We start from the raw sequence: 12949 nt of genomic DNA, 5'->3' as shown, positions 1-12949 counted from the left end.
GCACACCCATGTTTATTGCGGCACTGTTCACAATAGCCAAGTTATGGAAACAGCCAAGATGCCCCAGCACTGACGAATGGATTAAGAAAATGTGGTATCTCTACACAATGGAATTTTATGCAGCCATGAAGAAGAACGAAATGTTATCATTCGCTGGTAAATGGATGGAACTGGAGAACATCATTCTGAGTGAGGTTAGCCTGGCCCAAAAGACCAAAAATCGTATGTTCTCCCTCATATGTGGACATTAGATCAAGGGCAAACACAACAAGGGGATTGGACTTTGAGCACATGATAAAAGCGAGAGCATACAAGGGAGGTGTGAGGATAAGTAAGACACCTAAAAAATTAGCTAGCATTTGTTGCCCTTAACACAGAGAAACTAAAGCAGATACCTTAAAAGCAACTGAGGCCAGTAGGAAAAGGAGACCAGGAACTAGAGAAAAGGTTAGATGAAAAAGAATTAACCTAGAAGGTAACACACACGCACAGGAAATCAATGTGAATCAATGCCCTGTATAGCTATCCTTATCTCAACCAGCAAAAACCCTTGTTCCTTCCTATTATTGCTTATACTCTCTCTACAACAAAATTATAAATAAGGGCAAAATAGTTTCTGCTGGGTATTGAGGGGGTGGGGGGGAGCGGGAGGGGGTGGAGTGGGTGGTAAGGGAGGGGGTGGGGGCAGGGGGGAGAAATGACCCAACCCTTGTATGCACATATGAATAATAAAAGAAAAAAAAAGAAATAAAATACCTAGAAACAAACTTAACCAAGGAAGTAAAAGACTGCTACAAGACAATTATAAAACACTGATGAAAAAACCCCTCCTATGTTCATAGATTGGAAGAACTAACATTGCAAAAATGTCCATATTACCCAAAGTAATCTACAGTTTTAATTCTGTCCACATGAAAATACCAATGACATTGTTCACAGATCTATAAAAATAAATCGCAAAATTCATATGGAATCAATTGAGACCCTAAATAGCCATGTGGCAATTCTTGAGCAAAAAAGAACAAAGCTGGGCTGAAGTTGACTCAAGCAGTACAACATCTGCTTTGCAAGCTCAAAGCCCTGAGTTCAAACCCATGTTCCACCAAAAAAAAAAAAAGAACAAAAAAGCTGGAAGCATCACAATAACTGACTTTGAGACATACTACAGAACCATAGTAACCAAAATGGCACAGAATTGGCATAAAACAAACACATAAACCAATGAAACAGAATAGAGATCCCAGGTATAAACCCACATAAATCTACATATAAATCTGTATCCAACTGATTCTTGACAAAGACATCAAAAATATAGTCTCAATAAATGGTACTGGGAAAACTGGATATCTACATTTTAAAGATTAAACTTGACCTCTGTCTCTCACCCTGTACAAAAATCAATTCACAATGGTTCAAGGGCCTAAAAGGTAAGAATTGAAATTCTGACACTGTTAGAAGAAAACACAGGGAAAACATTTTGAGACACTGGCTTATGCTATGATTTTCTGGGCAGGTCCCCAAAACAGGATCACATCAAGCTAATAAACTTCTGCCAAGCAAAAGAAACAATTGACAGAGCAAAGAGACAACCTACAGAATGGAAGAAAATATTTGTCAACTACTCATCTGACAGGGCAGTATCCAGAATTTGTAAAGAATTTAAAAACTTAATAAACAAATAACTGAGATAAAAATGTTTAAATGATCTGAATAGACACTTATATTTTGGTGGGACTGGGTTTTGAACTCAGGACTTCATGCTTGCAAAGCAAGTACTCTACTGCTTGAGCCACACCTCCAACCCTGAATAGGCACTTTTTAAAAGAAGAAATACAAATGGTCACATGAAAAATATGTTCAATATTATTAGCCGTCACAGAAATGCAAATCAGAACTACAATGGGATACCACCTTATCCCAGCTAAAATAATTAAATGTTTTATTTTTAAAAATGTTAGAAACAAAACAAGAACAAGCCGGGGCAGTGGCTCAAGCCTGTAATCCTAGTTACTTGGAAGGCTGGGAGGATCACAGTTCAAGTCCTTCTTAGTCAAGTTCACAAGATTCCCATCTCAACCAAAGGAGGGCAGTGGTGTGTACCTGTCATCCCAAGCTACACAGGAGGTCAAGATTGGGAGGACTACAGTTCCAGGAGAGTCCTAGTTTTTGCAAGAGTCCATCTCAACATAAAAAGTGTTGGTACATGCCAGTCATCCCAACTATGGTGGGAAACCTAAAATAAGAAGATTGTGGTCCAGGTGGGCCTGGACAGAAAGCAAGACTCTAGCTCATGGTTGACCAGAGCAAAAAAGGTTGGAGGGATGACTCAAGTGGTAGACTAGCAAGTACACCTAGCTACTTTCTAGTACTGCCTAGCAAGTACAAAGACCTGAGTTCAACCCCCTAGTACAGCCCAAAGGAACAAAAAATTTACAAATGCTGGTGAGGATATGGTTTTAAAAAAAGGAAATCTTATATACCATTGGTGGGAATGTAAATTAGTACAACCATTATGGAGAACACTATAGATATTCCTCAAAAAACTAAAAACAAATCTACCGTATGATCTAGCTATCTCACTTCTGTGTATATATCCAAAGGAAACAAAATCAGCATACTAAAGAGACACCTGCATGCCATGTTTATTGTGTCTCACAATAGCTAAGATTTGGTATCTGCCTAGGTGTCCAATAACAGATGAGTGGATAAAGATAATGTGGTATAGATGTACAATGGAGAATTATTCAGCTATAATGAAAATTAAATCAGGCTACAGATGTACCTCAGTGGTAGAGAACTTGTCTAGCACAGATAAGACCCTGAGGTCAATACACAGCACTGGTAGAAAAAAACCCAGCCAAAACAAATGATATGTCATTTGCACCAAAACAGGTGGAACTGGAGGATGGTATGTTAAAACCAGACACAGAAGGGACTAGTACCGCATGTTCTACTTATACATGGAAGCTAAAAATCTGTCAACCTGAAAGTAGAATAGTGATTATTAGAGACTGGGGAGGGTTCATTTAGAGTTGGAAGGATGGTTGGATTTGATCAGAGTATGCTATGTGAATATATGGGAATATCACATTGAACCCCATTAATATGTACAATTAATGTGTTAATAAGAATGAAAAATTAAAAACTACTATTCCACAATAGAATAATTCAGAAACTTACAAAGGGACAGATTAAACTATTGAGCAATATATTTTCTCTTTGTATTTAGTAAGCTTGTTCCCAAATAATTCTGTTATCTAGCCCCCTTATTCAGGACCATAAGAATTTTCCCTATTTCTGTGATTCTATTAATCCTCCACCTGTATATACCTCAACTTTGCTGTTCTCTCTGGGTATTACTGATAACTCAGGGAGAGCTAAACTGTTGTTTTTATACTTCCTCAAGACAGATGTCACTTCTAGCTCTCAAGTTTCAGATACTAGAGTATCAAGCACTAATCAGGATGTTTTAAATCAATGTAGGATAAGATAAACCTATATTTTATAGCATAAACTAGAAACATCTTTTGTAAGTCAGAAAGTTTAGAATGATTTGAGTTTATTTTAAGATAAACTGTAACAAGAATTCATGAATTCTGTGTGCCAGCCTGGATGCTGACCATGGAAAAATAGATGCCTTTCTGTGCCAGCAGCTGTTGGTGGGTGCCATGCTCCTTGACTTTGCCATTCTGAATCACCACGATTAGGTCAGCGTTCTGGATGGTGGACAGGCGGTGAGCAATCACGATGCAGGTGCGGCCTTCTCTGGCTTTGTCCAGGGCTTCCTGGACAACCTATTGATAAATCCAACAGAAGCTTTATCCTACAAATGCTGTTAACAGGTTTTAGCATTAAAGGACATTTATATTTTTTACCATCCTAGTAAATCAACTGCTTTATGAAGTTTGAACTCAGGGCTTTAGGCAAGTCTTCAACCACTTGAGCTGCACCCTAGCCCAGCTTCTTTTGAATACTTCTTTTGTTTTGTTTATGAAACATACTATCCATTTTAGAAAATTTGGAATAAAATATTCTATTAACTCAAATAGTCATCATTTAAATTCCAGTGTTTACTCCCCCACCCATGTTTATTTACTTTTTCCATGATTGAGAGTAAAAATTAATCCTATGTTATTAATTTAATAAGGCATAATGTAGGAGGCCATACCTTTTCACTTTCAGTGTCCAGAGCTGATGTAGCTTCATCCAGCAGTAGGATCTGAGGTTGTCTGATGAGGGCTCGGGCAATAGCAATTCTCTGTTTCTGACCTCCTGACAGCTGCGTCCCCTTATCTCCCACTCTTGTTTCATATTTCTGCAAGTTAGCCATTAATAAGGAAAATAAAGTTGTAATCCAGAAAAACTGCTGATGGTATATCAGATGTACTTAACTTTGGACAGCTCTATTTATAAGAAGGCATTTAGGATCAATAAAGTTTTTATAATAAGATAGTTGAGCATTTAGTAATATATTTTCAACTTAACCGAGTGTTTGTATTCAAAGTTGAACTAGAAAACTAGTGACTTGAGTTCTCAATGATATTATATTACAGAAATTTGAACAACAATCTCTTGAATTACTACCCTTATCATAATGCTATTTAATCTGATGTCACTATAGTCCTAAAATGGTTCAATACTTTCAAAGATTTTTTTTAATTTGAAGTATTTGTTGGTGTAATTGTGGAGACTAGTTTATTCTTTTTTAATATTTTAATAATTACTATTAACTTACAGTACCGTCTTTGCCTAGAATTTTGGGAAATGCAGAAATGAATTCAGCTTTTTTCCTTTCCTAAATGAATTTATATTCTAAAGAGAAAATATATACACACACATAGCACTCAATATTGGGTCAAGTAAGTACCAAATTAGTAGTTAGTATTAGTATAAATAACATGTTATGAAAGATCAGAGGAGGGAGACAGAAATTAGGGAAAGAAGTTAGGGGAAAAAGAAATCAGTTCAGTTTGCAGAGCTTATGCAAAGACATATATCATGTGAGTTAATTTGCTAAAGTTTGCTGCCATATTAAAAGTGTCTTCCCAAGGTTACAATGCTAGTAAATCAACTGCTTTGTTTAAAGACTGTTGGTATAATTTTGGGGAACTGTTTCAGGGATAAAAACTGTGTGTATATTACTAGTTGACTAGTGAACTTACATGGGGTAATGTCTCAATGAAAGGATGTATGTTGGCTGCTTTGGCTGCACTCACAATCTCATCCTGGGTCACAACCCGGCTGTTGTCTCCATAGGCAATATTCTCAGCAATGCTGCAGTCAAACAGGATGGGCTCCTGAGACACAATTCCAAGTTGTGCTCGGAGCCACTGGACATTGAGTTTCTTTGCCTCTTGACCATCTAGGAACTGAAAACCAAAGTCCACAAACTATAAGGAGATAATATGTACCTCTTTGTGCCTATCTACCCTCCACTAGACATTTGTGTCATCCTGCCTTTAAGATGTCTGCATCCAGGTGTCCACTAAGATTTTCTATCTCCAGAATGACCCTAACCCTTCAACTTAGCTTTATCCCTTCTCCAGTAGGCACATACCAGAAAAAAAGACCCAGATTTTGAAAGTTGAGTGACTGGTCCTATTCCTCTTTCTCTTTTCCCTGAAAGCCGCCAACCTTAAACTTTCCCTACTTTTGGTGGCTAATTAGGGGTATGCTCCCATGCTTGGTCACTGGTACCCCATCCCAAGGTAGTGGCAGATGTAGGCATCATCATGCAGACCCAAATCTTCACTCAAGGAAGAGGGCCAGGGCACTAGGTGCCTCTTATCAGTGATGAAAGCCAAATGGAAAAAAGCTGGAGGTTGAGGGTCAAAGTTCAGGGTTAGAGAGATATGGCAAAGCAGAAGGATGGGGGAGGGCAGGAATAGTAAGCACCTGCCTGTCCTGAAGTCTACTTTGAATCCAGGAAAGTGTATGGTTAACTCTATTCTCTCTCTCTCTCTCTCTTTCTCTCTCTCTCTTCTGAGAGTTGTCACCTGTGAACTTATCCTACTCCTCTTAACTGACAGCACTAAGGATAAGAAATCAATGGAAAGTGAGGAGCTACAAAGGGAAGAATTTATTTTTGCTAGTAGTGGTTTTGTTTTCTTGATATAAGCAGTAGGCGTGGTGCTCCTTACTAGCTTCATAAGTTAACAAGTGAGTTTTTGCTTAGGAGGATGAGGCTGGCCCAAAATGCCCAATGGGAGGCTAGATGTCACCCCATATCTTCAGTATTTTCTGAGCTAGATTAAGTTCCAGATAGTCTACCCTACTGTCCCAACATATCTGTCTGATATGGGTGCAAGTTTGATGTTTATAGAATGTGGTCATTATATCAAACAGGATTATAAGTCTTCATTTGTCCAATTTTTTCCAGTTCAAACCAACATTGGTTTGGCTAAGTAAAATACAGTCTTAAATCAGTTTACTGAAAAAATGTGCTCACCACTGTTCCAGCCAATGGGTCGTAGAATCGCTCAAGGAGCTGGACCACTGTGCTCTTCCCACAGCCACTGCTGCCCACCAGGGCCAGTGTCTGGCCCTTCTTCACCTCGAGGTTCAGTCCCTGAAGCACTGGCAGGTTTGGCCGAGAGGGATAGTTGAACACAACTTCATTAAATGTCACATTTCCTTCAAACTTATCCTAAAAATTATTACAATGTTGTTATTACAATTGGTCTGATAATTATTGGAACAAGGAGTATTGTTTCAAGGAATCTTAACCAAAACAGTACATTTGCTTTTGTTTTGTTTTGTTTTTTTTGACAGTGCCTCACTTCATAGCCCAGACAGGCTTCAAACTCACAATCCTCCTGCCTCTGCCCCTGAGTCTTGGGATTCCATCCTGCACACAACAAACCCCAGGCACTGTAGCATAGAACATGAAATTAATGTGTGATATAGTGCTAGCACCACTTAGCATGGAGAACAAGTTGTGATTATATAAAATGAAGATGGAGGGTACAGATTCAGTTAGCCAAAAATGATTACAAACATACATTATCTGAGCTCGATTTCTGGTTCACTTAGGCAAACATTTAGCTTTCCTAACTGCTGGTTCTGAGGCTGGAGTTAAACCAATTATAACTCAGCCATTATAAAATGTGATTAAAAAGCCAGGCACAGTGGTGCATATCTGTAATCCCAGCATTGTAATCCCAGTTTAAGGCCAGCCTGGGCTACATAGCAAGACCCTACCTCAAAAAAATGTAATTAAAGTCAAATTACTAACTGCATCAACATGATTGAATTGTGTGCATGTATATTCATGTAGAAATGACTAAACTGTTGTTGAAATTATTCATTATAGTATATCTGGTTTTACTTTGGTTAAATTTTGATGTGCTGAAATTCAGAATCCTTAAGATTTCCTATGAAATTCTAAAACACCATGAAAGTTAACCAAATACCATCCATAAATATCACAAAACAAGTTTAAGTATATGTTGGTGTAATCACCACCAATTTATCATCTATAATTTATAATTTAACATACAGCAAACCTTTAGGGAAAAAATTAATCAAATGTTCACCAGGCAGAAGGAAACTCACAGGCCATAAGCCCTCTCTACTGTAGCTGTCAATCAAAGGTTGTCTCTCAAACAGGTTGAACAAGTGTGCTGCAGACAGCTTTGCTTTAGCATAATCTGGAGCAAATGAACTAGCATGCCCCAGAGCCACTGCACCAAACACAATTGCTGAAAATACCCTAGACAAAAGTAGAGAAAACATTCATTAGTTTAGCTCATTAGCTACATGATGTTTGAGAGTCCAAAGGCAAACTGCTCACTAGTATTTCTCTATTTTCTCCCTTACTCACACTTTTCCCCAAAGCAACACACATTTCCATGAAATCCCAGTAGCAAAAGAAATCTCCAAGGAAGGCAAGGTGCATTCTCTCATAGTCTGGTTTTTCTCTGTTCAATTTCTAGCTTCCAGAAATTTCTGACTTTCTAGAGTTAGTGTAACCTTCTTAAGTTTTTCATTTTCAGGAAGTGGTTTCTGATTGCATCTGATTTGTGACATGGTTGGTGGGAATGTAAATTAATACAGCCATTATGGAGAGTCCTCAAAAAAAAAAAAACAGATCTAGTTATCCCACTTCTGGGTATATATCCAAAGGAAATGAAATCAGCATATAAAAGAAATACCTGCATGCCATGTTTATTGTGGCCCTACTCACAATAGCTAAGATTTGGTATCAACCTAGGTGCCATCCACAGATGAGTGGGTAAAGATAATGTGGTACATATATACAATGGAGCATTAGTCAGCTATGAAAATGAATGAAATTCTGTTAATACATCCAAGAGGATGGAAGCTGGAGCACATAATGTAAACCAGACACAAAAAGACAAGTACCACATATTTCTCACTCACATGAGAAAGCGGATTGGGAAGGAGAGATGGGTGAGAGTGGTACCAGGGTGCTTGGATTTGATCGGTATTTTCATAGACCACACTGAATATGTGCAATTAATTTGTGTTAATAAAAATAATTTTAAAGGTCAGGCACAGTGACTCCAGCTTGTAATCCTATTTGGAAGGCAGATATCAGGAGAATCAAAGTTTGAGGCCAAACTGGGAAAAAAGTTTGTGAGATCTTCTCTCAACCAATAGCTGGTCATGTTGGTGTATACCTATCATCCCAGCTACATGGGAAGCATAAATAGGAGGATCGTGGTTTAGGCCCACCCAGACATAAATCAAGACCCCACTCCAAAAACAACTAAAACAAAAAAGAGCTGGTGTAGGTGGCCAAGTAGTAGAGCAACCCTGAAAAGCACAAAGCCCTGAGTTCAACCTCCAGTACCACCAAAAATTTTTTTACAAAGAATTTTATTTGGAAAAAATAAACCTTTATTAGAAATAGCTTTTCTTTTATAATTAAAATAAGTACTGACATTACCCTGAAAAAGAAGTTCTAAAGTCCTATTTTCTAATTATAGGCTCTTTAAAGGCTGGATATTAAATAATTGATTTTTTAGGAAAAAGGAAGGATTCTGAGATTGATCTCCACAAAGAAAGTTACTTCCAGTGCCAGAGCTCCCCAGGAAAAGAGTGGAGGTAGAGAGGAAGATCACTAGTAATAGTGGATAACTTCTTTTTTTAAAGTTTTCATCGCCTAATTTCTAAATGTAAGTTTACCATTTGGGGACATCTCTATCTGTACCACTTGTACTATGCCCTGGGAGGATGACCTTGATGAATTGCATAAAGATTTTCTGAGCCAGGCATGGTGATACATTCCTGTAATCCCAGCGTTCAGGAGGCTGAGGCAGGAGGATGGTAAGGTTGAGACCTTGAGACCAGCTGGACAAGTTCCAGAACAGCCTAGCTAATACAGACTTTGTTTCAATAAGCCAAAAGATTTTCTGGCTCTGATGGGGCTTGGCAGGTGAAAGGCAGGACATCAGCAGGGCACGGGTGTGACAGGGTGAGGTCATCATATTTGTTCTTTGGCTCCTTTCTTGTCAGATTGGTTGTGTTACTGCTGCACCTCTCCCCGAGACTGCAGAAGGCTGCCATGCTAGGTTCTCTCAGTCTTCCTGTCTTCCCCTTCAGGCTTAGGGTAGCAGCAGTTCCTAGTGGGGTATTACCACTGTCTTGGGTACTGCTCTCCTTAACCCTTCAAGCCTTTGTAAACAGATCTTTAGAAAACTCCTGATTCTCCCGGTGCAATGTCATTTGTCTTCTACTGGGGTTTTGACTGAAACAAAGTTTATGTGTACATATTTTTTTCATGTTTATTTTAACTTTGGATGAAAATGAAACAACAGTTCTAAAACACTTCCACTTTTTTTGTCTTTACCTCATCTCAGAAAAGGGTATTCACCACAACTTTAAAATCAACCCACCAGAGCAGAAATATGCAAATAATCTTAAAAAGGAGCAGCTGTGTGAGCCAGGCATCCTTATAAATCAAAGACCAAACATTTAAAGCAGTAACAGAACAAAATAAAAAGAGTGGCTTCTTTCTTTCAAGCATAAATTACATCTAGTTAAATATACTGGGTGTGTTACTTGTAACGAAGAATGTGTCCATCAGAAAGACCTTTGATTAGCTTTAGAAACAAAGGAAATAGGAGAGACTAAGAGAAAAATGTTGGCAGGCTCTCTCATACCTGGTTAGGACAGAGTGTCCCAGGCTTCAGTAAAGCCATCCCTTCTCATCATCAAGACCATGTTTTGGTAGCAGATTCATAAAAAACTGTATTTAACCCTCTATACAGAGTCCCTGGTCATCAGTGAGTTTTTAATTATGATTTATTTCTGTCTATGTTCTACGATGAGAAAATTCGTGGTTACATGTATAACTGAAATTATGTGTCATGATCATTTTTACAAGTTTGATGAATTTTGATCCACTGGGATGATGAAACTATGCTTGGAGTATTGATAAGACCGGGTTTCTGTGCCAGCCAGGGGGAAGGCTCCAGTAAACTTTAACTACCTGATCTCACTTTGGACAAATAGGGTTTTCGTCTTCTTCAAACTTTTGCATAAACCCATTGAAACTCTATTCCAGGCTTATTATAGAATAGTCATAAGATTTTTAAAGGTACTTACAGAATAACATCTCTGAAGCGCATATGTCCATTTACAATGAGATAGGCACCAAATCGAAAACAACCAGCATACGAAAAGTACATAAATGCTTGTGAGATGCTAAACGTGATTCCATAGATGTGTGCCTTCCTCACTGAATTCCTGTAAAGCAAATTAGTATATTCAGAGGTACTTTATCTATAACCATCTATGCAGCTTCCCTTAATACTGTGTAGGGCAAAGAGCACAGTTTATAAATCTGGCCAACCTGAGCTTAATTTCTCCCTTCAGTTGTACTTTTGGTGAGTAATTCAATATCTGTAAGCAGCAGTTTCTTGACTTGTACAATGGAAATAATCAATATAATGCAGGGGGTTTTCTTGAGAAATACAGTAACTCAAGATAAACATCTGTCAGAGTGCCTAGCTCCAGCGGTTGCTCAGATGATAGTTGCTATCATTATGCCTCAGATGTTCAAGCTAAATGATATAATAATAGTTGTGTCAAATATAGCTAGGATGTCAAAATTAGAACTAAACTTTGAACTATCTGATACAATTTAATACTATAATCTTGTATCTTGTAATATTTTTATGTTAAAACTCATCTTTCAGATTCACAAAGTTGGGTCACTGAAGTTTGTATAGACACACCCAGAAGCCTTCCCAGAGCTAGATCCCACCAGTCCCATATCAAACTTGCTTTTCATTATTTCCAGCTAGACCTCATGTTATATTTTATTAGGTTTCTCAATCCTTCAAAAGAATCCTACTTTATTCATCCTCTCAAATTAGAAGGAAGGCATCTGACAGAGAGAAAATTCATATTTTACTGATGTGGATGGTGAAAGTTATGCACTGTGACCACTGTGTTATGACACTTACTATTACTGAACAATTAACAAGGCTACTGAAACTTTTAATTATGAAAAATTAAAATTTGATTAAATTTTTTATTTCTCCTTAATTATTTATGTTCAAAGTAAACCATGAAATAATAGGTAATGGTATGTGTGTATATATTTGACATATATATATATATCAAACATCAAATGGACAAGAAAATGTAGGTACATATTCTTTAGTATTATAGGAAGTATATATAACTGAAGAAATGGAACGAATTGAGAGTTTCAAGAATCCCTGCAAAACTTTGCAAGTGTTTAAAACTATTGCACCAGACTATAAAGTTTTAATCTAAGTTGTGTTCCATTTTGTTAGTGTGAAAATATATTTGTTAATAAAATCAGACCATGGTTCAGACAAATGACAAACAGGCCACTGGGAGTTTTTTGAATTGCCCAACTGTAAGTGAAATAGGCTATATGCTTTTGTCTTCAGAGCAGGTTGGATTTGGTCTCCATTCATAGAATGGAATATGTTCCTCTGGGATATTCCAAATAGTGCCATCTTTGGATCAGTCTATACACTCCAAAGAAAGGCCTGAGCAATTCCTTAAGAGGAAGTTCATCCTTAATCACCCAGATGGATTATGTTTCCTGCACTAATGACTAAATTCTTGTGCAATTCTCTGTCTTTTATGTCTTAGAGACCTAATTTTATGGTTTCCCCAATAGATATAAAAAGCTAATTCTGTGATTATTTACAGTGAAATAAAGGTCGTTCTAAGGTCATGTCATTGTTTAGAAAAGCAGAGCTTTCATTATTGCCAGGGGTGCATGATAATTTAGCCTTAGAAAAGCGGTAGGTTCTCAGAGATCATGTGTTCATTACCTGTAAGGCCCATACAACTTTTCGACATACATTGATTCAAATTTTCTTTCCTGGGTCAAGGACACAACTGTCCTAATATTTTCTATTGCCTCTGTGGCAATCTGTAACAAAACAGACGTCATTAGAAGTGGCATTTTTATTTCTGAAATAATGAAAAATATAAGGCTTGGGGCTCTGTCAAAAGTATTCAGAGGTTATATTGATGGGTTTTAGAGTCTTTCAATTAAAAGTAAAAAGCAGAATGTATTCTTTAACACCACATATATAGCAAAACTGGTACTCTGGTTGTGGTAAGTATGGTTGGGAAATCTTTGTATGCTCAGGGAGGCTGGAAGCTCAGGACAGGAACAAAGGCTTGGCTCTACCCTCCCACCAGATAGTGACATGACTGAATTCAGTCACAACCCCTTCATAGGCTTGCTTTCTTCATGGGGTACGGTCCTCTAAGAAATGATTAAGTTGTGGTTTCTGGGGGCCATTGGAGATGTCAATCATTTTCTTCCTAAATACATCCCTTTGTAGACAAGCTTGTGGGTGCCACAAGCAGGAAGGAGATTTCAACTGGAAACAACATGACCGTACTTTAACATCCAGATTAAACCAAGGACAACTGACTGATCTGATCAATCAGTTTGGTTTCCTGGAGCTGGAATTAGGTACTAGAA

At 37.8% G+C, this 12949-nt stretch overlaps 1 protein-coding gene across 4 annotated transcripts in view; it reads right to left on the bottom strand.

Annotated features, from left to right (window-relative positions):
- Positions 1-3556: 3556 nt before the first annotated feature.
- The window catches only part of Abcb4 (ATP binding cassette subfamily B member 4), a 55190-nt gene continuing 45797 nt past the window's right edge, over positions 3557-12949 (bottom strand). For 2 of the 4 annotated variants that reach the window (XM_074064843.1, XM_020167904.2), the window contains exons 22-28: positions 12285-12385; positions 10573-10713; positions 7555-7711; positions 6449-6646; positions 5163-5369; positions 4169-4315; positions 3557-3794 (exon numbers count right to left, since the gene is read on the bottom strand). In XM_074064843.1, the coding sequence (XP_073920944.1) occupies positions 3588-3794; positions 4169-4315; positions 5163-5369; positions 6449-6646; positions 7555-7711; positions 10573-10713; positions 12285-12385 (1158 nt within the window). In that variant the 3' untranslated portion in view covers positions 3557-3587. The remainder of the gene's footprint in view (positions 3795-4168; positions 4316-5162; positions 5370-6448; positions 6647-7554; positions 7712-10572; positions 10714-12284; positions 12386-12949) is intronic. The other 2 variants (XM_074064844.1, XM_074064845.1) reach the window with 2 other exon arrangements.

This window comes from Castor canadensis, chromosome 2 (assembly GCF_047511655.1).
Source record: "Castor canadensis chromosome 2, mCasCan1.hap1v2, whole genome shotgun sequence".
Lineage (NCBI taxonomy): Eukaryota > Metazoa > Chordata > Mammalia > Rodentia > Castoridae > Castor > Castor canadensis.
Note: the sequence above shows the minus strand (reverse complement) of the source record. Positions and strands in the feature narration are given on the sequence as shown.